The 24,746-nt window shown below is 33.3% G+C and overlaps 1 protein-coding gene and 1 pseudogene across 5 annotated transcripts in view; one reads left to right on the forward strand and one right to left on the reverse strand.

Annotated features, from left to right (window-relative positions):
• LOC100794541 (uncharacterized) overlaps window positions 1-24,066 on the forward strand; it is a 43,069-nt gene extending 19,003 nt beyond the window's left edge. For 2 of the 5 annotated variants that reach the window (XM_041012884.1, XM_041012891.1), the window contains 9 exons: window positions 18,492-19,214; window positions 19,795-19,881; window positions 19,978-20,226; window positions 20,537-20,672; window positions 20,802-20,964; window positions 21,104-21,232; window positions 22,012-22,206; window positions 23,110-23,232; window positions 23,558-24,042. In XM_041012884.1, coding sequence (XP_040868818.1) covers window positions 18,896-19,214; window positions 19,795-19,881; window positions 19,978-20,226; window positions 20,537-20,672; window positions 20,802-20,964; window positions 21,104-21,232; window positions 22,012-22,206; window positions 23,110-23,232; window positions 23,558-23,683 — 1,527 coding nt within the window. In that variant the 5' untranslated portion in view covers window positions 18,492-18,895 and the 3' untranslated portion in view covers window positions 23,684-24,042. Of the gene's footprint in view, window positions 1-18,491; window positions 19,215-19,794; window positions 19,882-19,977; window positions 20,227-20,536; window positions 20,673-20,801; window positions 20,965-21,103; window positions 21,233-22,011; window positions 22,207-23,109; window positions 23,233-23,557 lie in introns of all 5 variants that reach the window. The other 3 variants (XM_003517765.5, XM_014773471.3, XM_041012912.1) reach the window with 3 other exon arrangements.
• LOC121174197 (protein PIGMENT DEFECTIVE 338, chloroplastic-like) lies at window positions 2,429-17,022 on the reverse strand (annotated as a pseudogene).
• Window positions 24,067-24,746: the final 680 nt, after the last annotated feature.

A 24,746-nucleotide genomic window follows, 5' to 3' on the forward strand; every position in this document is an offset into this window, starting at 1 on the left:
TAGAAAAAAAGTAACTACACCATTAACAATAAAGTGTCACAAAATAAATAAATGAAATATGAAGAATTAAAATTATCTTATTAATATTTAAATTATCAAAGTAAATATTTACATTATATACTAGATATTTTCATTATATGGATAAATACATTTCAGTGGTTGCTCTTCCTAAGAGAAGCAAGTCACTAACACATAAGTTTTGCACCACGCTACAACATTGGATGTCTTTGTCCATAGAAGGGATTGTTTTTGGTTTTTGAATAAGAACATATAGAATTTGACCCTAACCTCTCAAGTACCATGGTTGCGATATTTTCCTTTAACAATGGTCCACCAAGATGCAATCTCCTTTTAAATGAGTGATCCCCAGCTCTAGATAAACAGGAAAAACAAACTTATTTAGTCCTTTTTCCCCTTTTCTTTCTAGTCATAAGAATTTAAAGTATATTTCTTCTTTGTAATGAGAAACTTGATATGGAAACTTATTTACTAAGGCAGTAAATGACATCTAGAGTTCAATAAGCAAGTTGTGAATGTATGTGTATGAAGGTTTTGATGATGCCAAGACAAAAGAAACACAAGTTTTATTTCAAGTCCAAATCAAGACCAAGAAAACAAAGATCAAGAAGAAAGCTAAGTCTTAGTCTATCTTTGTTAAAAGAGTTTCTTAGTGATTGCAAAGGTTTGACCTTACAACATAGTTTTTTAATTGATTTTAAAATATTTTTAACATTTTCTGAAAAAGCCATTTTCCACTGGTAATTGATTACCAAGCATTGTAATCGATTACCAGAAGCAAAATTATTTTAAAAAGCTTTTTCAAAAAGTTTCAAATTTCAAATTTAGAGTTTTTCAAAACCTTATTGTCTTATCCTCTCAAAAACAAATCATTGATCAAATACTTGCAAATCAATTAAGGAGTTTTCTAAGAACGTCATCTTGTATCTTCTTCTCTAAAAGAGAGAAAAACATTTGTACTTTCTTTAAAGACTTATTGAAATCAAGAGGTTATTTGTCTCTTGAATTGTGAGTTTCCTGAATACAAGGGAAAGAGATCCCTCAGAAGTTGTAAAAGGGATTTTTACAAAGTTAGTAAAAATCTCAAGTGGGTTGTTTAAGGATTGGACGTAGGCACAGGAAGTGGCCGAACCAGGATAAACCGAGCTTGCATTTCTCTCTTCCTTATCTTGATTACTTTATCTTGCACACTTGAAGTATTATGTTGACATAACTTTGATCTTCATCTTCAATATTCTTAACATATAGATTTAAAAGGGAATTTAGAAGTCAATTAAACGAGAAATTTTATAACTTAATTTATCCCCCCTCTTAAGTTATTGAGGTTACTTGTCCAACACAAGTTTCATAATACCACCATAAGGGAATGACAAAATATGTTGGTAAAGAAAAATGAAAAACACTTAACACTCAATTTAATACTTTAATGATAGTACTTCACTTAAGTCAACAGTGTTGAATACTATTACGGTAGGAAATGAGGAAAATATAAAAGTGATAAGGAAACAGAGTGGCAATCCACCAAATGGTATAATAGAAATAATTGGACAATTTAATCTCATTAGAGTTGATGTAAGTCTACATGATTTTATTTTGAAGGGATTCACAAGTATGTTTTACCTACAAAAAGCACTTATGTTATAGTACATGAATTATCTAGTTTGGTTTCTATCTTTTATGTAAGCTATAAGTAGGATAAACTTGCATTAACATTTCTTTCCTTCACAATTGGCAACATTAAAGTAGGGAAATTGGAAGCATGCAAGCATCTAAGCAATACTCTAAGATGGAATTGTTCCCTTGGAAATAAGAACTACACCTACATGAATATGTCGAATAACGTTATGACTTACCAAGCAGTCAAATAGATGCATGAAGAGTTAACTATCTATATCCAAGATATCACTCACCTTCTATTTGTTTCTCTTATCCTTATTTGGGCTCCGTAAGAAAGGATCTTTCTTACAGTCCCTTTAAGAAGTGTTCCTTACTGAAGATTTAGCTTTTCTTGCAAACTTATTAATTACAAAGTAGGGATTTTGAAAGACAAAAAGGAGAAAACAAAAGGTAAACTCCAACATTGACTATTCAAATGAGGCAACAACCAAGGAAACAAACAAATTTGAGTACTCACCCAAGCTTCCCTTTCACTATGTATCAAATTGTTTTCAACTTCATCTACTAGAATAACTTGTACGTGCATACGAACATGAAAAAATAATTGCTTTAGTTAAAAACCAACAATGAATTAATAGGATAGCTCATAGAGGCTTCTCCCAATCACACTCAAGGAAACCAAAGCTAGAAAAGATTTTAATTGAGCCTAATAACGCCATCAACATCAATTAAGTTGTAAATATTGTTATATGTTGATCTATAATACAATAATAGAGTACTAGAATCTCATGGAAGCATATAAGTAAATTAGTTGTCCCAAAATAATATTTTATTGTGTATAATTTTTCGGTTGGAGGAAAATTACGGGGTTGGAACTCACATTTTCTTTCAACTCAGTAAAGCTATTTACTCTTCTCATAAGCTCGACTTTAGGTAGGAAAGCTCGCAAACCCTGCATATCCAAATTCATGAAGTGATAATTATTTACTCAAATGATACATGAACATGATTATTCAAATCAATGGCACAAACCTCAATCCTTGTCAGCAGTCCCTTAGTATTCCACTTAGTGATTCTAACTTCTATAGGTTCACCAAGCTGTTTTATCTGCCCAAAACATTAAAAGCATAAGATTTAAATCTCATCAGCAAGATAAGAGATTAATTGATTTTGTAGGTTTTAAAATTGACTAAAGCAATAATTTGACTTAAGATCATTGCTTTCAAGTTTGTTATCACATATATTTCCTGAGTATAACTATAGTTGTTAATGATGTAACATTCACTTACCCTATCAATATTTGATAATACTTTCTAACCTAGGAATCATGAACACACCAAAACGGTTACCATACCAATGATAGCTACACCTAGCTTAAATCCTTCGATTTCTTTACTTTATTTTTGAATTTGTGTGCTAATATGGATGAGACACTATAACTAGATAAATGATAGTATTTTATTGTGTTCACAATGAAAAATGTTGACTATTGAAACTTGATGTTTTTATTGTAATGTAAGATTTTTGTTTTTATGTTAGCTTAATATCATCTTTTTGTGTTATATCCAAACCATGTTGTGCCTTATAATTTTCAGAATTTGCAGTTTCTTTTGTTGGTGTCATGTCACACTCATGTCTTGTGTTGCATCTATGCTTTGTAAGTTTCAAACAAAGTAATCATAAGAACCTAGCACTTGGATCCCATTCACAAAATTACACATAAAATTTGACATATCTAATATGCTAAACATAACCAAGGTAAAAAAGAATAATGAAAGGAAGACAAAAACCCGCCTCAGCCGATGCCAGGCAATCCGGCGAAAGAGCCTTCTAGTTGAAAGCAACGACCTACTAGCAAGTGTCCTACCAACAACCTTAGAAAACAAAATGGTTCCAATCTCTACAACAGTTCCCCCTCGACACTGGCACTATTACCCCATTTATTGCATCATCATTCTTCAGAATCCCTATCTTCCCCTGAATTGTAGAACATTCTTCAACATTGTTCACATCACACAACAAGTGCTCCATTTCTTTACTAAACAAGGGAAACACCTCCTTTGTCAACATTGTACCTGGTAACTATGACCCAACATTCACATTGAGCTTGTTCTCATTACCTGAAACAACTGTTGGAACAAATAAAGCTCTTCACACACACTCACACTATGCACTCACTCACTCTATCTTAGAGAATAAGAGAAGATGAAGGAATTGATTTAGAAAATAGAGGGAACTTAGAATTCTGAATTAAAACTTCTGCACACTCTTATTCTTCTCATTCATGATCACTATTATTTTTATATACACTACACATGTAACTACAATAACCTTCATAGCTGTCAAACTAACTAACTCCTAACTACTAACTAACTAACTGAATTACATCATACATCAACATCCCTCCTTAATTCAGATTTGTCAAGGATGTCACTCCTAACTTGTCTCTCAATTCCTTGAACTTGATAGACTTCAATGGCTTAGTTAGTATGTCTGCAACTTGATCTTCAGACCTGCAAAACTCCAATTCAAGCTTCTCCTTACTCACTTGATCACGCAGGAAATAAAACTTGGTTTCAATATGTTTACTCCTGCCATGTGCCACAGGATGCTTAGCTAAATCAATTGTTGATTTGTTATCCATCAACAACCTCATAGGACTGCAATTTCTCAAGTTTAGTTCTTCCATTAGAGCTTCCAGCCATAGAGCTTGACTGGCTGCCATAGCAGCAGCAATATATTCTGCTTCACACGTTGACAAAGAAACTACACTCTGCTTCTTTGAGCACCAAGAGATTGGTGATGTTCCAAATTTGAAAACATAACCAGTAGTGCTTTTCCTATCATCCTTATCACCACACCAATCTGAATCACTATAACCAAACACTTCTCCTTCTATATTCTTCTGACTGTAAGGATATAAAATGCCAAGATCCAATGTTCCTTTCACATACCTCAAAATCCTCTTTGCTGCCAAGAAGTGAGGTGTCTTTGGTTTCTCCATAAACCTGCTTATCAACCCAACACAATAGGCAATATCAGGTCTGGTGTTACATAGGTACCTCAATGAGCCTACAATTTGCTTGTACAAGGTAGGATCAACTTCTTTCTCGTCCCCATCTATTTGCAGCTTAATTCCAGTTTCAGTTGGTGTGATAACATAATTGCAATCCATCATATTGAACCTCTTTAGGATGTCTTCTGCATACTTCTTTTGATGCATGAAAATCCCTTTACTGGTAGAAACAAATTCAATACCCAGGAAGTATGATAGTTCACCAAGATCAGACATCTCAAATTCATCCAATATTCTTCCTTTGAACACTCTTATATCTTCTTTACTATTGTCAGTCACTAGCAAATCATCTACATAGAGACATATTATCAAAAAATCACCAGAATTTGTGTTTCTGACATAGACTCCATGCTCAGTAGTGCACTTGGTGAAATTTTGCTGGACTAGGAAGCTATCAATTTTCATATTCCAGGCTCTAGGAGCCTGCTTGAGGCCATATAGTGCCTTATTCAACTTGTAGACTTTATCCTCTTGTCCTGCAACTACATAACCAGGTGGTTGAGTTATGTAGACTTCTTCTTCAAGTGGCCCATTCAAAAATGCTGACTTCACATCCAGTTGATATAGAGACCAGTTTCTGTTGCAAGCAGCTGCCACAATGAGCCTAATAGTTTCAAGTCTTGCAACTGAAGCAAAAACCTCATTGTAATCCAACCCATGTTTTTGCAGAAATCCCCTTGCTACTAATCTTGCCTTATACTTGGACACATCTCCATTAGGCTTTACTTTAGTCTTATAGACCCATTTCACATCAATTGGTCTTTTTCCTTGAGGCAAATGGACTAACTCCCAAGTCTGATTCTTCTCAATTGATCTCAGTTCTTCTTCCATAGTTGCTCTCCAATGTGAACTTTGTGAGGCTTCATCATGACTCATTGGTTCTGATTCAACAAGTAGAGCAAAGTGCACAAAATCCCCTTCTACAGTGATTGTTGTATTAGGATACAATTCATACTCTCTAAGTTTTTGTGGTACTTGTCTCTCTCTTTGTGACCTTCTGAGTTGCTCTCAACATGATGGTACATCCTCTTCACTTTGTTTGTCTTCAAGGTTCACAATCACCTTTCTTTCACCATTGTCAACATCATTTATTTCCCAATTCCAGCCCTTTGTTTCATCTATCAAGACATCTTTGCTAATCACAACCTTCCTCATTCTAGGATTATACAGCTTGTAGGCACCAGTTGGATGATATCCAATGAGTATCATTGGTTCAGCCTTGTCATCAAGTTTCTTTCTGTTCTGCTCAAGCACATGCCTAAAACACAGTGAACCAAATATTCTGAAATGACTCACACTAGGCTTCTTTTCTAACCATGCTTCTTCAGGTGTGTATCCCTGCAATCTCTTAGTGGGACACCTGTTCAGAATATACAGAGCAGTAGAAGTTGCCTCTCCCCAGAAGTAATGAGGCATTCCCTTCCCTTTCATCATGTTCCTGGCCATGTTTAGAATGGTTATATTTCTTCTCTTAGCAACACCATTATGCTGAGGTGTATAGGGAGATGTCACTTCATGAATTATCCCCTCTTTATCATAAAATAATTGAAATTCATGTGAGTTATACTCACCACCTCCATCTGTTCTAAGCACTTTGATTACCTTATCACTTTGCTTTTCACTCAACAGCTTAAACTTCTTAAAAATGTTAAACACTTCACTTTTCTGCTTAATGAGATAGATCCACATTTTCTAGTATATTCATCAATGAATGACACAAAGTAACTGTTACCTCCTAGGGATTTCACTTCAAAAGGACCACACACATCAGAATAGATCACTTCAAGCTTTCTTTTGGATCTGATTGGAATTTCTGACTTGAAAGAATTCCTTGGTTGCTTTGACACACAACACTCAACACATAATTGTTTTGGTATCTCAATTTGGGGAAGATCATGAACCATTTTCTTACTTTTCAATTCACTTAAACTTCTGAAGTTTAGATGACCAAACCTTTGATGCCACATCCAGCTTTCATCACTTATAGAAGCAGCCAAGCATTGAAATTCAACAATCTGAATTCCAATCTTCAATGTTCTATTTCTTGACAAAGAGGCCTTTAGGATCAACCTCTTCTTGTTGTCAAATATCTTCATTTGACCGTCCTTCATCTGCATTGAGTAGTCCTTTTCTAGCAACTGTCCCAAACTCAGCAAATTATTCTTCATATTGGGAACATATAACACATCATTGACAAATGAGTGTTGTCCATCCTTCCTCTAAAGCATCACCTTTCCAATGCCTTTTGCAGTTACAGAGCTATTATCTGCAAACTTGATCTTGCTCTTCACCTTATCATCAATGTTTACAAACCACTCTCTATGTCCAGTCATGTGATTGGAACAGCCTGTGTCAAGATACCATAGATTAACATTGTCTTCTTCTAAGTTTGTTGTTGCCATTAGCAACACTTTATCAGAGTCAGAATCCTCATCTTGTGCCAATTTAGCCTCATCCGCATTTCTTGGAACCCTTTTATTTTTGCATTCATCTGCAAAATGTCCCCATTTCTGACAGTTATAACACTGAATCCCTTTCTTGTTGAATTTCTTCTTACCCACTTTGTGATTCCCTCCACCTTTCTTGTCTGTTTCTTCATTCTGGTTATGATTTCCAGAATTGCTGGAGCTCTCACTTGACCCCTTCCACTTATTGTTCTTCCACTTTCCCTTTCCCTTTTTATTCTTGCCACCATCATAGTTGTTCCCTTTGGTTGTTTGGGCTTGCATAGCTTGCTCAGCTAATCTTTGTGAATTTCTTTCATTGAGCCTCATCTCTTGAGCTTCAAGTATTCCTTGCAGTTCTTCAATCTTCATTTCTTCAAGATTCTGGCCTTGCTCAATTGCCACCACTATATGATCAAATCTTGGTGTCAAGGTTCTTAATACCTTGTCAATGATCCCCAAGTCTGATTGCTTGTCACCATAAGCATTCATTTGATTTGTAATTTCCAAGATTCGAGAAAAGAACTCACCAATGCTTTCATAATCACTCATTTGTAGAAGTTCATATTGCCTTCTCAAGGTCTGCAACTTCACCTTCTTGAGTTCGCTATCCCTTGCATAGGATTTCTCTAGAGTATCCCATGCCTTCTTTGCAGTATCAACAGATCTAATTTTCTGAAAATTATCTACATCTACACACTGATGAATGATAAACAATGCCTTTGCATCTCTTTTCATCAAATCACGGTGAGCCACCTTTTGTGCATCAGTTGGGTTCCTGTCAAGTTCTTGAACCCCTTCTTGCACCACTTCTATCACATCTTGAAATCGAAAGATTACCTTCATCTTAGCACACCAATCATCATAATTCTTGCCTTTGAGAACAGGCATAGATGCTGGAAAACTTCCATTCAAGGAAGCCATCTCAGTTTCGGTATCCAAGGATCTTGAACCTCAGCTCTGAATACCAGTATGTTGGAACAAATAAAGCTCTTCACACACACTCACACTATGCACTCACTCACTCTATGTTAGAGAATAAGAGAAGATGAAGGAATTGATTTAGAAAATAGAGGGAACTTAGAATTCTGAATTAAAACTTCTACACACTCTCATTCTTCCACTATCAGAAAATATGCTTTCTACATCGGTTATTTATGACTTTCAACATCGGTTCAAAAACCGATGTTGAAAGTACCAACGTTGATTGTATTATCGTTAACATCGGTTTTTTAAAAACCGATGTTAACATAAAATACCAACATCGGTTATATAAATAACCGATGTTGCTAATATGAAGTACACCCAGAAAATGTATATTAATGTTGAAAGTTAACATCGGTTTTTACAAAAAACCAATGTTAACGAATGTGTTAATGTTGACAGTTAACATCGGTTTTCTGAAAAAACCGATGTTAACGAATAAAAAACCGATGTTAACGAATGTGTTACTCTTGACAATTAACATCAGTTTTTTCCAAAAACCGATGTTAAACCACGTTAACATCGGTTTTTATAAAAAACCGATGTTAACTAATGTGTTACTATTGACAGTTAACATCGATTTTTTTAAAAAACTGATGTTAACGAATGTGTTGCTATCGACAATTAACATCGGTTTTTTCAAAAAACCGATGTTAAACCACGTTAACATCGGTTTTTATAAAAAACCGATGTTAACTAATGTGTTACTATTGACAGTTAACATCGGTTTTTTTAAAAAACCGATGTTAAACCATGTTAACATCGGTTTTTATACAAAAACCGATGTTAACGAATGTGTTATTATTGACAGTTAACATTGGTTTTTTCACCGATGTTAACGAATGTGTTGCTATTGACAGTTAACATTGGTTTTTTATAAATTAATAATGCAATAACAATTATAAAAAAAATCAACTTTGTTTGAAATAAACAATTACCGTCTCCCAATTATTCCTGAAAGATCCTAAGATTATCGTGGACATCCAGTGCATCACGTAGTAGCCACATTCAGTGATTCCTTTTTGTCTATTACACTAAATACATAATGAAATTTGGATATTAATTGAACGTTAACTACAATTAGTGTACACACACATAAAATATATATAAGTAGAACTTTTATTTAAATCACGCACCTTAACAACAATCCACCTAGCAGCAGCCTTGGATTTCGATTGTGGAGTATCATCAAGTCCTTTCAAAGCACTAGTGTTGAATATGAGGAACATTAAAATATTGATGTTGTTGAGTTATGCCAATGAAAATGTATTGAAAACAATACTGACCTGTTAATTATTCCCTTAAGGTAGTTGTCTGGCCTGTTATGTAAAGAACAAAACTAGACAACTATGTTTTCCTTAGGTAGAATGACGACCATTTGCTAGTGTCCGCTGTAGTAGAGACGAATATGGGTTATTGAAGTAGTATAGGTTATTTAAATTCAATTATTGTGTTTGACTTACCCATTCAGGTAGGCTCCAAGGTAAACATCTCGTTTTGAACTCTGTATCCAACTCTTGATGTAACTTTCGGATTTAAATTGTGATTGCCCAGATCTCTGAATGGACTGTGGCTCGAGGAATCCATACACATCAAAATTCCCCGGTCGCACACTTGTCTCAGTCAGATGACTGTGATGTTAAGTCAAAGTTAATTGTGTATGAATTTAAAACAATTACTTTGGTAATTAATAGTAATCTAAAATGACTTACAGAATCCACAACTGTATAATAGATATGCTAAGACATTGACCACCGTGTGCAATTTCAGAGAGATCTTCGTGCTTTATATACAACAGGAAGTTTTGATTAAACACCCCGAATATGGTAGCATCCCACATAACCTGGAGCGGCTTCAAAAACAATTGTGGGATGATCAATGTCATCAAGTACAGGGGATCATCGACCTCTTCATCCGAGCTTTCTGGAGATTTTGCTGGAGACACAGCTGCCTGTTGATAAAACATAGTTAATTAGCAAGTTTTGATTACAGTGAACAAATTAATTGAAAAAAATAAACATATAATCAGAGTAAAATACATGTTCTGATAAACGCTTCACAAGATGTGTTGGCCAAGCAAAAAGGAAGGTGTTAAGTGTCTGCCCCACTAAGGTAACCTCGTCAGTGGGTACAGGAACGAGAGCCTCTGCATCTTTAACCTCCTCAACACCAACCTTGACTTGGCCATGCAACAAAGGGATGTTGTGAACTGTTGTGGATCCCTCATAAAGTCTTCCTAGGGCAACCAGGCAGGAAGGATTTTCTTCAATATATAGCCCGCATTTGTCTGAGTCACCCGTCCCTGGATTGTTCCGTGAGGGATCAACACAACTCTCCTTTGAGCTGACACGAGGACCTGAGGGACCAACCTCTGGCTCTGGAGGTAGTGCAAGTCCATGTGATTGCATCTGAGACTGAAACTGGGACTGCATCTGGCTGAAGGATTCCATCATCTTTCGAGTCACTTTTTCTGTGATTGACTCCTCCAATTGGTCTCTGATTTGTTGGGTCAACTGTTCTAGGTCTTCAGGAGGCATGGAGGAAGAACTGCGAGACGTTCGTGAAGCCGATCCAAAGTATTGCTTTATGGTGACACCGGCTCCAACAGCACGAACACGGCCAGGGTGCTCTGGTCGCCCAATGGCAGCAGTCAGGATATCCGTACGTCCATGGGGGATGAACGATCCCTGTAACGCCTGCTCATCCAAAGAATCTTGTACCGAACACTTATTTGTCCAAGGAATTCACAAAATACACAAAGATAATTACAATTATTAATTAAAAATGACTTACAATCCTGTCAGCTATTTCCTTTGCTGCCTCAGATGTCATCTGTCCAGTTTTCTTTGTGCGGGTCATCTTCCATTTCACGTGGCGTCTGATGGGAGATGGAGGGTCAATGATGCCCTTAGTGCTTCCAGATTGGGCAGCTTCTTCCAGTCTTTTCTTTGTCTTCTCAGCCATGAGCTTTTCTTCTAAATATTCATAACCCCCACGAGTGGCTGAATTGATATAATGTCATGTGTCTGAATGAAAGCCAACTGTCAGTGGCGGTGGAATTTGTGCTGGAGTGAAGCACACGTGATGTTAGTGACATTTTCATCTGCCACTTCCACTTTCTAGTTTATATATCCTTCTATAATAATGATTTACATTTACAAGTTCTGCACTATTATTTTATTGGCCCCTTGTAAACTTGGAGTATATATCCTTCTTTTTATTTCTATTTCTTCACTATTGTTTTACTGGCCCCTTGTAAACTTTTTTATTAATGGCGCAGCCAACAAGTGCCCTAAGGTCATCACCATTAGTCAGCTGAATGTTCCAATTTAAATAAGGCTAAACTAAAACACCTCATGAGATAGTGGAAGGATATAGATTTCATAAATCATGAGATAAAATAAATATGAGGCACACCTGGTTCTTCTCGAGCCCTGAGGTTCTGAAACCACAGAAACACCTGCCACGGCTGCAATCCCAGCTTATTAGCCAACTGGTCTTCCCAAGAAGTAAAAAAACAATTAATACTGTTTCTTGGTAAAGGGGAGAAATTTGTTTTGAGTAAAGCAAGTTACAGATGGCAATGCAAACTATACAAGCTTAGGTTCAACAAGTGAAATTGTTCAAGAGAGCTATATATATAGATAAAACTAAGAAACATTATCACACTAGGCACACCCTTTGTTGAAAATTGGTTTTCTTGCTTTAAAAGAGGAACAGTGTATGAATAAATAAATTCCATGCAAAGATGATGAAATAAAGAACTATAACAATCAAAATTACCTAAACTCTATTTGACGATTCCTTCTGAAGTAGATCCCTCTCAGTTTCCTCAATGCTTTCAAATTTATGTCTTTTAATTCTTCTTACATTCATAAATTATAGTATATAACACAGTGAAATTTGACCAAAAACAAGAAGTAAAAAAAACAAACTCATAGCATTATCTCTCAGAATAGAATGACAACTGCAACATAAATGCACCAAAAGCATGAACCCTAAAATATTAGTCTCCCTCTCTTGGGGTTTATGCAAATTGGTTCACAATTCCACAGACCACCAGCAAAAAATAGTTTTCATGCAATGCTGAAGATTTTCAAAGCAAAACAAGGTCACAGACAAAACACACTTTATTGTCAGTTTTTAGAAAGGCATAACTAGTAGTAATATGCACTCAATAACATAGTTCACGGAGGGAAAGAAGAATGAAGTATAGATCTCAATAACAAGAAAATTTTATAATCTCTCACTTTGATTTGAATCCGAAAGGCAATAGTTGTGAGTTAGAAACTTTCGTTGGCATAAACCCTAGCCCATGGAGAAGAGTTAATCTGCTGGAAGTATGTGATGGAAGGAAGAGAAAGAGGCATTATAGTACCTGGAGCGAGCGTGGGAGAGTGAGTGAGCAGCGGCGAGGGAGAGTGAGTGACTGAGTGAGTGAGAGGAAGGAGCAGACTTTTAAATTTTTGCACATAGCATTACGATGATATTTTTGGTTCAAGTTAACGTTTTTTTGTTTTTGGTATTCATAAGTTTAGTTTTCGTGAGTCAGTAATTTTTCAGTTTTGATTTTTGTAAATTTTTTTTTGCTTATTATAAATTCTTATAAGTTATAAGTTTGTACGTTTTTTAATTATAATCTTTTTAAGATTTTATTTTTTTTATTTTATAGTTTCCATAAGTTCTTGTTTTTAAAAATTAAAATTAAAAAACATAAACTTATAAGCATTAAAAATAAACAAAATATCTTATAATAATAAAAATTAGAAAAGTACAAACTTAAAAAAATGAAGTTGAATAATTTTTTTATATAAATTAAATTAAAAGAAAATACAATTTAAATGAAATAAAAATATATTTAAACCTAATTTTAATTGAAATGCTGGGAATCCTAGCGGTGAAACTATTGTCCAGTGTCTAAAGAATACCCCTACACTAACACTTGATTGTGTTAATTTTGAGTGAAAGGTAAAAAATACCCCTCCAATTTTGAGTGAAACTTTCTGAGTCCAAATCCAGTAACTAACCAAAGAAAAAACGTAAAACATTACATTGTTCAATATATTGTCTTAATGCTTGAAAAGTTGGAAGAAATGAGTAAATAATAGATAATAATTAATTTCATGCTTAAAAGTGTATATGCAAAGTCAAACCCAAAAGTATTCATAACTTCATGAAAATATCAAACTTCCCCTGCTGATACCTTGCAAAAGACAGCTACATTTTTTTTTGCACTAATGTAATGAAGCAAGGATGTCATTCAATACAAAAAGCCAGTTTCTGAACACCTTCAATATTCTTCTCCATAAAATCATTTAATAAAAAATATGTAATTTTTTATTTAAAAAAAGAAACAAACTTTAGTCACGTGATGAAGTCAATTTATTTTCCCTTTCATCGTTAGTTTCTATTCCTTTAGACAAGTTTTTTTGGTTTCCAGTAGAATAGAAAAATGAAATATGCATGGAGTGGGGGTAATTGTGTCATTGTGAATGGTCCACTAATAAAAAGCTGGCCCAAGCAAAATTGATGATGAGAATAAAAATTATATATGAAAGGGAAAGACATAAAAAACAAAGACTAATGTGGGTGAGCTGTTGTGGTGCATTAGATGCCTTTATCTGATGATTTTTTATAAAGTAAATTTTTTAAAAATTGTTTTAGAAATATATTTGCGTATTTTTTTAATTAATATAAAATAATTTAATATAATTATTTATTTATTTTTTATTTCTTTTACGTTCATTCAAACAAGTAATATTAATATTTCCACTTATTTTTCTTTTTTTCTATTTGCCTAAACAACACTTTTTTTTATTATATTTATCTTTAATTTTTATTTGTTTTCTTTCATTCCTTTTAATTTTTTTCTCTTTATTAATCTAAACAATTGGTAAACCACATTTGCACAGTAAAATCTATGTTGTAAAAATTAAATTAGAATGTTCTTAATTTTCCTTTTCTTAAAAAAAATTGTCCTCACCAAAGTCATGAAACCCCTTGCAACCTCATTTTTTTTTGTTTAATTCCAATTTGAAGTCGTGAGTTTATCCATGATTTATTTCTTTCTTTTTCGCATTTTTCTTACCTTTTATTAGTAAATAAATATTTTATCCTTAATATTAAAATAATCATATTAAATAAATTAAATCAATTTTTATTTTAATAATACTTATTTCAAAAAAGAAATAAATCCCTACATATTCTACGACCTCTATTTCAAACATATTAAAAAAAAAGGAAAACTAAAAAGTCACAGGCCCAACGACTTCTACAAAAATCAGATTCTTGTGATTTTGTCGTCTATCAAATTCTATTGTGTTGTTTCTTTGTATTTTTCTGTTGGAATATTGTTGTGTCATGTTTTTTTTTTTTTTATGAATGATTCTTTGTAGTGAATATATGGATTGAAATATATTTTTTTAATGATGTTACAATGCTTCATAGTGGCTTTAGAAACATGTTTGATGATAACCAAAATAATTTTTATCATCTCAATCAATTAGATGAAATATTCTAGATTAATCAAATAAAATGGTTGAAGATAAAATGCTTAAAGATCCTACATATGAACTTGATTACCTGACTTTTCAAATAAAATGATTTCATATGTTCTTCCCTCTCAATCAAGAAATTATTAAGTGATTCGGACTATCATATTATCTATGATCCTAATCAATAATCATGTGACATATAGATAATTTAATATTTTAAATTAATTAAAATTCCTTAGATCAATGAATAATACAATAATTATTATTCACTTATTATGATTATTGGTCGGAATCATGGATGACGTGATGGTCTTAAACTACTTAACAATGTTTTTTTTTCATCTACGAGATCCAAATCCAAAATCTTACTTTAACCCACTACTATTTGGACCAACAATTTATCGAAATACAACTTAATATTTGATTTATTTTTCTATAATCAAAGTTTTCAAATAAAAATTAAAAAAAAATCAGGAATACATGGATACTTATGTTTTACAATAATCATGCATAGTGCATTTTAATTATTAACAATTATTTTTTATATAATAAATTGTAAATTTTTTCTATTTTAAATAATCATCATAATTAAAGTTTTTGACTCTATAAACCTCAATATAATTTTAAAAATTTGGATCATTTTGAGCAAATCATTATAATGTTGATTAATTTTCATGGGATATAATCACATTTTTTAAAATATGTATCTTTTTAACGGCATGTATTTAGTATTATGCAAGAATCATATCTTAAATTAATTTTTAGAATTTTTTTTTATAAATAACAATGATTTTATATTTATTCTGAAATATGTCCATTGAAATAAATTATTTTATCGGTCAAAGAGATCTGACTAAACAATTATTTTTTTTGTCTTTTCTTGGTTGAATAGTTATTATATATTTTTATGTTTAATTTTTACGGATAATCAATCCGACCCTACACTTACTTGGATAGTAGTCACACACTACATTTGGACATTTGTGGTAGATCGATCTTTGACAAAAAAAAGTTACGCAAGATTTTAATTTCTATAAAGAAACCATATAATTTTTTTATATCATTCATTAGTTAAAATTTATTATTACTACAATTTTTAGGATAACTAACATGAGAAAAAAAAATTGTACATAATAATTTATTATTAAATATTAGTGTAAAAAATTAAATTATTAACATACACTATTTACTCTTTTTTTTAGTAGCATCCACTATTTACTCTTAACACAATGCATTTGGTAATAACCAAAATATTAAATTTCACCTCCATTTGTATGTTGGTCATTTAAGCAGTGAAGAAAAAACTTTGCTTAATCAAATGACAAAAAAATATGGCGAAGTCTGATCAAATTTTGTTGATTAAATAATAATAAAATTAAAATTATGAAATTCATTTTAAAAATTTAGTTTAATTTTTAAATGTTTACCTTTTGAATTTATAATTGTTTCTTAATTATTATATTTTTTTAATTAAAATATAATTAATAACGCAATATATGATTTTTTTTAAAATATTTAAATAATTAAAAAATGTTTATATTAACATCGGTTTTTTGAAAAACCGATGTTAACATAGCATACGTTAACATCGGTTTTTTGAAAAACCGATGTTAACATAGCATACGTTAACATCGGTTTTCCAAAAAACCGATGTTAACGTGTATGCATTAACATCGGTTTTTTGGAAAATTGATTTTAAGATACTTTATTTACAAATATGTCACTGCGTTTAACTTAACATCAATTTTGTATAAAACCGATGTTAATAAGCTGATGTTAAAACTGCTTTTTGTAGTAGTGTTCTCATTCATGATCACTATTATTTTTATATACACTACACATGTAACTACAACAACCTTCATAGCTGTCAAACTAACTAACTCTTAACTACTAACTACTAACTAACTAACTGAATTACAGAGCATACGTCAATAACAACAACACCAACCACAAAATGCCCAGGTTTGGGCTCAGGGTACTCAGCACAAACCTTCTTAGCTTCTTCACTCTCATCACCCCTTTCTTTAGAACCTTCCAACACCCCACCGACTTCTTCCTCCTCCACCACAGAATCACTACTTCCTTTGAAAAACTTCAAAAAGGGTGCCAAAACATCCTCTTCAATACAAACATTCTCTGAGTGTACATCAATTTCAGAAAAAGACTCATTTTTAATGGGAACTAGTGAAGGCTTGTCCAACAACTCAAGCGTTTCAAGCTCTTGGATGCCTAGGGCTTCTGGCTTTGTCGACTTCTTCTTCCCCGTCATCATGGTGAGCATATTGATTCTCCTCAGATCCGCTCTTGACGAAGTCATCCCTCTGCTTGCTCGTCACGCCTCACGAGCTATACTTGTCGTCCTTGGCATCACTATCTGAGTCTCCCTCCTCGCTCTCCTCTTCCTTCTTCACAACCTCCACCTCTTGCAAGCTCTGCTCCCTCTCGTCCTCGCTCTCGCGGTCGTGCTCGCCATCTCCGTGGTTATCGCCCTCAATTTTTGTTAAAACCAATGCTGAGTATCTTATTTCAACATCGATTTTTGTTAAAACCATCTTTGAATGGACGTTTCGGAGACGGTTTTCACAAAACTGTATTTGAAAAGTTGAGATTATTTACAAAAATGTCAGTGCATTTTTTAAGACATTGATTTTATTAGAACCCTCTTTGATCGCGAGTCGTAGAAGAGCATTTTTGTGTAGTAATGGACAAGTTCTATGACCCAAAGTTTTTTTTTCTTTATACCAAACACCAAGTGTATCTTGCATGTACTAGTAGTAATATTTACTCTAGAAATTAAATGGTTTAATTGTTGTCAAGTGTCAACCAACATTGAAAACTACGTTAGAAATAATTCATTTTAATAAATTTTTTTTACCTTTGACATGAATCATTTGATGCTGGTTACTTGGCAAGAAAAAAAGTATTTATAGTTTGTGATAATGAGAAGAGAGAGAGAGAGAAGCATGGAAAGAGATTTGAAAGGACGGGGATAAAGACTCTAACAACGAAGTAGGATCCGAATTGATTGGAGGGGTTGTGTTGTGTTTGTGTTGGGTGCAGTTGTCAAAATCTTTTGTCTCTCTCTTCATTTTGGTTGGAACCCCTCTTCTTTTTTTCTCTTGTCTTTTCTTTTGTTCTCATCATCGTCTCAACAACGAGTTAAAGGACAAAGGAAACCTCTACCAACACCACCACACGTAGGAGAAGCTAGCCAAGAGAGAGGAATCATAGTTCCTTTTTTGGGAACAACGGTTCCTCCTTTATGCTACCGGCACCACCTCTTCGATTCCTTCATACCATACCCCCCTAGGTGATCATCAATAGGATCCTTCAATTCTTCTTCTTTTGTTATCATCATTGATCTTTTTGTCAATGACCCTTTTCTTAAATATACATGTTTTTTGGTTTTATTCAAGCCTTTTTGATCCTTTTTGCATGCATGTGTTGTGTGTATACTATATATTATATATTATGTTCCTTCTTCTTCCCTATTTATCAATGTGTTCTTTCTCATATCATATGTATGCTTTTGTTTTCATGTGACTCGCTCATGCTACTTGTGATGTGTGTTGTTTTAACTTTTATGTGCGTTAGTTACCCCGTCAACATTATTCAGCACAACATTATTCAGCAATCAGCACGTATGTGTTGCTAGGATTGTATGCATGTGAACATGTACGATGAATCCAGACCAACGTTGTTACATCTTGTTTTGTTTTGTTTTTGTCAACTCTTGCAAGCCAAAATAATCATTTTATGAATCTTTCTTTTTATTTTTTGTATGAATAATATTATCCTTATATGGAAGGATGTGTATATATTTATTTATTTATTTATTTATATTCTTGCTTTCTTCAGGTGTTTTTCTTCAAATTGAGGTGGTGTGTGGCAGACAAAGCTATGTGATCACCTTGATGGCCTCCATGTTATAATCAGTCGTAGGTGTATCATTGTCTAGATTGCTATTTTTTTTTAACTTAAGGTATATATGTATACATGCATATGTGCTAGCTGTTGAACGATTTAGTTGATTATTTGGTAAAGCCACTTTTATTAAATTAAGTTGATTTCTCATCCTAGTATATATATAAATTAACCATAACCCTTTCTTTTTTATGCATTTCTTCCATATTTGGAGCTGATCCAGTACAAATTTGATTGTTTGTGTGAATGCAAAGTTCTAATTTCTTCTCAGGGGGGTTAATCATAGATACACTAGTACTACTTAATCTTTTTTTGTGGTGATACATAATAAAGACAAAATGTTGGCCGGATTAGTGAAGAAGATTACTTCCACCACAATGGGGAGCTGTGCCTCAAATCCAAACAGAAAGAGCAGTTGTCAGAAAAGAAGAAAACAAAAGTCTGGGAAACGCAGAGGAAACATTCCCACTGCACTTCCTGATTTGCCTTTGGAAAGGGTTAGCAATGCCGGAAGCCGTGTGGGAGACTTCTCTCTCAGTGACTTTGTTCACCTGGACTTTGAGAATGGTGCTTCAGCCCCCTGCAGAAGATCAGAGGTTTCAAACATGAAATTTCATCTCACTCAATACCATAGTCATAGTCAAATTGATGCAAATGGTATGTTTTCTCTTCTCCCCTCTTCTTTGCTGCAATACAAAACTATCGGGAGATTTTTGTTAATCAATGATTGTCTTAAAGTGAGAATTATAATGACTAGTGAGTTAATTATATCATGCATTCATTTTGGTTTTTTTGGTTATTTGTGATTTTAATGATTTTTTCTTTGATGATTGGTTATTTGGTCGTCTTTGAATAAGTCCAATGGGTTATTCATGTAGATTTTTTTTATGAATGAGCAATTTTATTTGAAACTAGATACCTTCACGAAAGGTAGTACAAGCTTTATCTGCCTTTAAGGCATTAGAAATGAAAAAAGGCCCCACATCAAAATCACAAGTAGAACACTGAAGCTCCAAACCATGTTTGGCCAACACATCAGTAACTTGATTTCCCTCATGCAAGATATGAATCCATTTAACTGTGATTCATGCAACTGATTGCACTTAGTGGGATAAGGCTTTGTCATTGTTGTTGTTGTTGTCATTGAAGATGTTTCTTATTGTATTTAGCTTGATGGATTTCATGAAGTTGACATTTCTACCTTTGGTAAACATGTTGAACACTTGCATATATTAAGCAGGAAAATACCAAGAAGAAGCATGGTTTGACTCAGTTAGCATTATAGGATCCGATTCAGATGATGAATTCAGCAGTGTGCATGGAGGTAATGCAATCATGTCTTGTAGTTCCTAATAACTATTTCAGAATTATTTCTTCCTTTCCTAATGGCACTTATCTGTTTCTTCCTTCTGGATGGCAGATTGTTTTCCCTTTCCCAACAATTCTTTGGGAAGTGCCCCAAATACTCAGCTACTCCAGTATGAAAGTGCATCCTGCATTTTAGATTCAGGTCGTAAATATGAGGAGTTTTATGAAAGCTACCTCAAAGTAGATGGAGGTAACTATAAGAGTGGCGAGAAAACTCAAGAAAACAGCACAAAGCAATCAACAGTTATCATGCTTTCAGTAAAAAGGACTTCAATTGATGGACATGACAAGACTGAATCATGTTAGTACATTACGTGTAAGATTTTCCAATGTTTTGGTCTTTGTTCTTTATATAGACTTTGTTTTTTAAAATCTCTCAATGTGAAATTGTGAACACCTTGGAGGATTCCTTGTCCAACAATAAGAATGCAATCTGTATTTAATATATCAGTCAATAATCTTTTGTGTGTTGCCCTATTTGTTACATCCATATTGTTACTTTTCTACATCGTTTGAATTTGTCTAAGCAGTAAAATATTAGGAACTTTATATCAATACATATATCCAAACTTCTCATAATTATGATGTGATACTAATCAGTGGATGGACAGGTTCATCTGAGAAATTTCTTTACCGTCCTAGGGCGGGGCTTCAAATTCCAGGTTCTATTCAAGAAAAGCCTTTACCTAGTACATGGTCTGCGATTTCGCCTTCAGTGTTTAAGCTTCGCGGTGAAAATTTTTTCAGGCACGTGAGAAAATTGTATCTGTCAATCTTCTATCATTTTATGCACATATTCATCAGTTAGTTAGACCTTTGGTTTTATTTTTGTTTCTTCTGAAAGACTGATATTATATGTGATAATAAGTTATTCAGAGATAAGCAGAAGTGCCCTGCTCCAGAATCCTGCCCATACGTACCAATAGGTGTTGATTTATTTGCTTGTCCTAAGAAGATAAGTCACATAGCTAAGCATCTTGAACTTCCACCTGTGAAAGAAAATGAGAGTTTACCTTCCCTCCTCATTGTTAATATACAGGTTTGGTCCTAGACTACGTATTTGCTCCTTTTATACTCACAAGTCACAAATATTCACTTTTGATGAGGTCTATAGCTGTTGTTTTTCTACTTGAACAACATTAGAGACTGCTTACATAATTATGTTTCTTTTGCCTTAGTTGCCAACATATGCTGCTAGTGTGTTCCTTGGTGATGCCAATGGGGAAGGCTTGAGTCTTGTTCTGTATTTTAAGTTGTCTGAGAATTTTGAGAAAGAGATCTCACCAAATTTTATGGGGATGATCAAGGTATATCTTCTCATCAATAGTTACTTCATTAAACTTTCAGATCTGCAAGCTTACAATAATGTTACCCTAAAAAGGAAGTAAAGAAATCCTTCACTTGCTGCTAGTGCCAGATTTCTTCTTATGTTTCCTAAAGGAAGTATAATCTCAATGTTTGATTGAATTGTCCTTACATTAATTATTCATTTCCTTGCACTCAAGAAAAAGCCATATCCTCCATTGAAATTTTGGCAGTTAAGTACTTTTTTGACATCACTAGTTCTACTATGTTTTGTTCAGGGCCTATTCTGTTTTATCAAGAGAAATTGTCAACCCACATAGGGGGGCATGTTTTAAAACTTAACTGAGTAGTACATACCTTTTTGAGTTAAAAAAACAAACTGGATGCTTAGAACAAGCTTGACTTGGTTAACATCATATCTATTTGCATGTGTGTCTGTCCTCTTTTACTTTTAAGGGCTAATCCTATTAGACAGAATAATCTCCTTTGGTTTACTTACCCTTAAAATGTACACAGATATTTGATTTTGTTTCCAATAACCGATTGCTTTCATGTACTATCTAGATACACATGTTAAAACTTGTTAAGTACCCTTTTGAAGTAGGTCCTTAGTATGACATGCTCATAAGCTTTCTAGTAGTTACCTTCTCAAAATTGCAAATATATTCTTAATTTCTAATCTTCCAGACTTTAGGAAGAGAAGTGAAATTCCAATTTGATATTGTTGCAGTTTCCTAGCTTCAATTATTTGTTAAGTTAAATAAAAATATTTGTTTAACAGAGATTAATAGATGATGAGACGAAAAAGGTGAAAGGGTATACAAAGGAAAGTGTGGTTCCCTATAGGGAGAGACTAAAAATTTTGGCTGGAGTAGTTAATTCAGAGGACCTTAATCTGTATTCTGCAGAGAAGAAGCTTATAAATGCCTACAATGGCAAGCCAGTGTTGTCACGTCCTCAGCACGAGTTCTATAAGGTGTATACAAACTTATGACTTGCTTGGCTCAAAATATGTGTCTACTTCTCAGTTGAAGGAATCCATGAAATAGCAATCTTCAACATATTCATGGCATGAGAATTGAGCTCATCATGATTTTGACATATTTTTACACACCTTTGTCATTTGTTAGTTTATTATGTTTTGGTATAATGAACCTTAAGATTCCTCCATCTATTAATGGTTCGTTTGATACCTGGTGCAGCGGTAAAGTTGTGCCTTGGTGACTTGTTGGTCATGGGTTCGAATCCGGAAACGGCCTCTTTGCATATGCAAGGGTAAGGCTGCGTACAACATCCCTCCCCCATACCTTCGCATAGCGAAGAGCCTCTGGGCAATGGGGTACGAAGTTTTTTGATACCCGTAATAAAACCCTCAAGCTAGTAAACACCCCCTCACACACACACTCACACAAATGATACAAATTCCTCTGTGTTTAGAGTTGGATATATTCCAAAGTTATGTCCTCATTCTGCACTATATTAAATACATTAAGTTACAAATGTGGTAATCCAAGTGTTCAGGGTGATTGACATGAATATTGGATTCTGGTTATTCAGAAAGGGATGTGTAGTATTTTGTGTCTAATATTTCAACAAGTTTACCTAAACAAATATTAATTCTGATTATAATTGATTATTGAAATAATTTAATTTTCTCAGCTATCTCAAACACACCCTTAACTTTAAGGTGGCACAATCTATGTTAAGTTGTTTAACAGAAATTTTTTTTTTCTTCTTCTTTTCTTAGTAACAAAGATCTTTCTGAAGTTCTTTTTATCTTGACATTTCTTTTAGCATGGGCATGAAGCTCATTTTACCATGTAGATTGATTCTTCTGCACCACATATTTTTACACATTATTTATGTTTTTTAATTACAGGGACCTAACTACTTTGAGATAGACCTAGATATACATCGCTTTAGCTATATATCAAGGAAAGGACTTGATTCACTCCGAGACCGTGTAAAGCATGGAATACTTGATGTTGGTCTAACTATCCAGGTATACTATTATGTGTTAAGAAGTAAAATTAATGAAGTTGCAATAGTTAGTTTGGACATTTAAGTAATGAAGTTGATCAAGCTATTATGTGTTAAGAAGAAATTATTACATGATTTAGAACTATAATAATCCCAACTAATCTCTACATTACACGTAGCCGAGTAAAATTAAATTTTTCTCGTGAATTAAAAAATTCGATTACGTGTCAAGTAAAGATTAGTCAGGACTATGGATGTTTAGTGTCCATGCTCTTCCTTCTTGCCTAATTAATTGGTGTATTAGTATGCTTCTACATTTTAATACCCCTCTTGTTATGCTTTTGTAGGCACAAAAGCAAGAGGAACTTCCAGAGGAAGTTTTGTGTTGCTTAAGATTGAATAAAATTGATTTTGTTAACCATGGCCAAATTCCTACACTTGTGACTCTTGACGATAACTCAGGCGTGCATTAGTTGATCAATGGGGGGGGATCAGAAAAGAAAAGAGAAGAGATTCATTGATATTTATGAAAGAATGGGGTGCCAAATCTATTTAATTAACCGGGGGATAAAAAAAATAAGAAGAGGAAAAAGAGAAGCAAATTTGAAGAAATTTTAGCCTTCACCGACGTGCAAGATTGATTTTTATTATTATTATTATTATTCATATGATATGATGTAATTAAAGTCCTATATGTTACTTTGCATGATAATTATCTTTCAGGAATCATGATGACTACTTAGGTGACCGTTGTAAAAAAGACATCTTGAAATGTATAATTAAAGAAAAGATTATAGTAGACTATATTCAGTTTTGCAAGCACAAATCATCAACCAAGACCTTCCTCGGAGTATCCGATATGATTGAGTATAATCTATAATCCTTGTATAATTGTTCATTTCAAAAACACTCTCAAGAATAATCGTGGCACAAATTGATTAAACAAATAAATTAATAATAGCATGTTTGAAAACTTGCTAAGAAATATAAAATTATATTTGGGATGTGAAAATTATAATTATTAGTTTCTTAGAATCACATTTAAGATGTGAAAAATCATGTCCAAGACATGAAACCAAATGCGTTATAAGATGATTTTGTTATGAGTTTAATACTTATATACATTGATAATATAAAATAATTTTGTTATTATTCTATTACAGATAATCATTTAAATTAGTTTAAAATAATTATTTTAAAAATCAGCAAATTTTTTATATATAATAGATTATGATTGAATAATTATGTAAAAGAAAATTACACAAGAAATGCATAATCATTTTTCTCTTATTATATGCATAATCATTTTTAAGTGTTTATGTCCTGAGTGTTATAAGATGAGCCAAGAGCTATTCTTTGGAACTATTAGTAGTATATTTTCAATATTCAGAACTATCATATTAAGTTCATTCGTAGCCAAAGCTAATCAAGTCAGCCACTCTTTGATGAGGGTGTCTAGATCTTTTGTTAGCTTACAAGTCTATGATCACACTCTTACATGTATTCGCGCTCTTTTTTTTTTTTTATTACGAAAGA

This window comes from Glycine max, chromosome 1 (genome assembly GCF_000004515.6).
Source record: "Glycine max cultivar Williams 82 chromosome 1, Glycine_max_v4.0, whole genome shotgun sequence".
In the NCBI taxonomy this organism is placed as follows: Eukaryota; Viridiplantae; Streptophyta; class Magnoliopsida; order Fabales; family Fabaceae; genus Glycine; species Glycine max.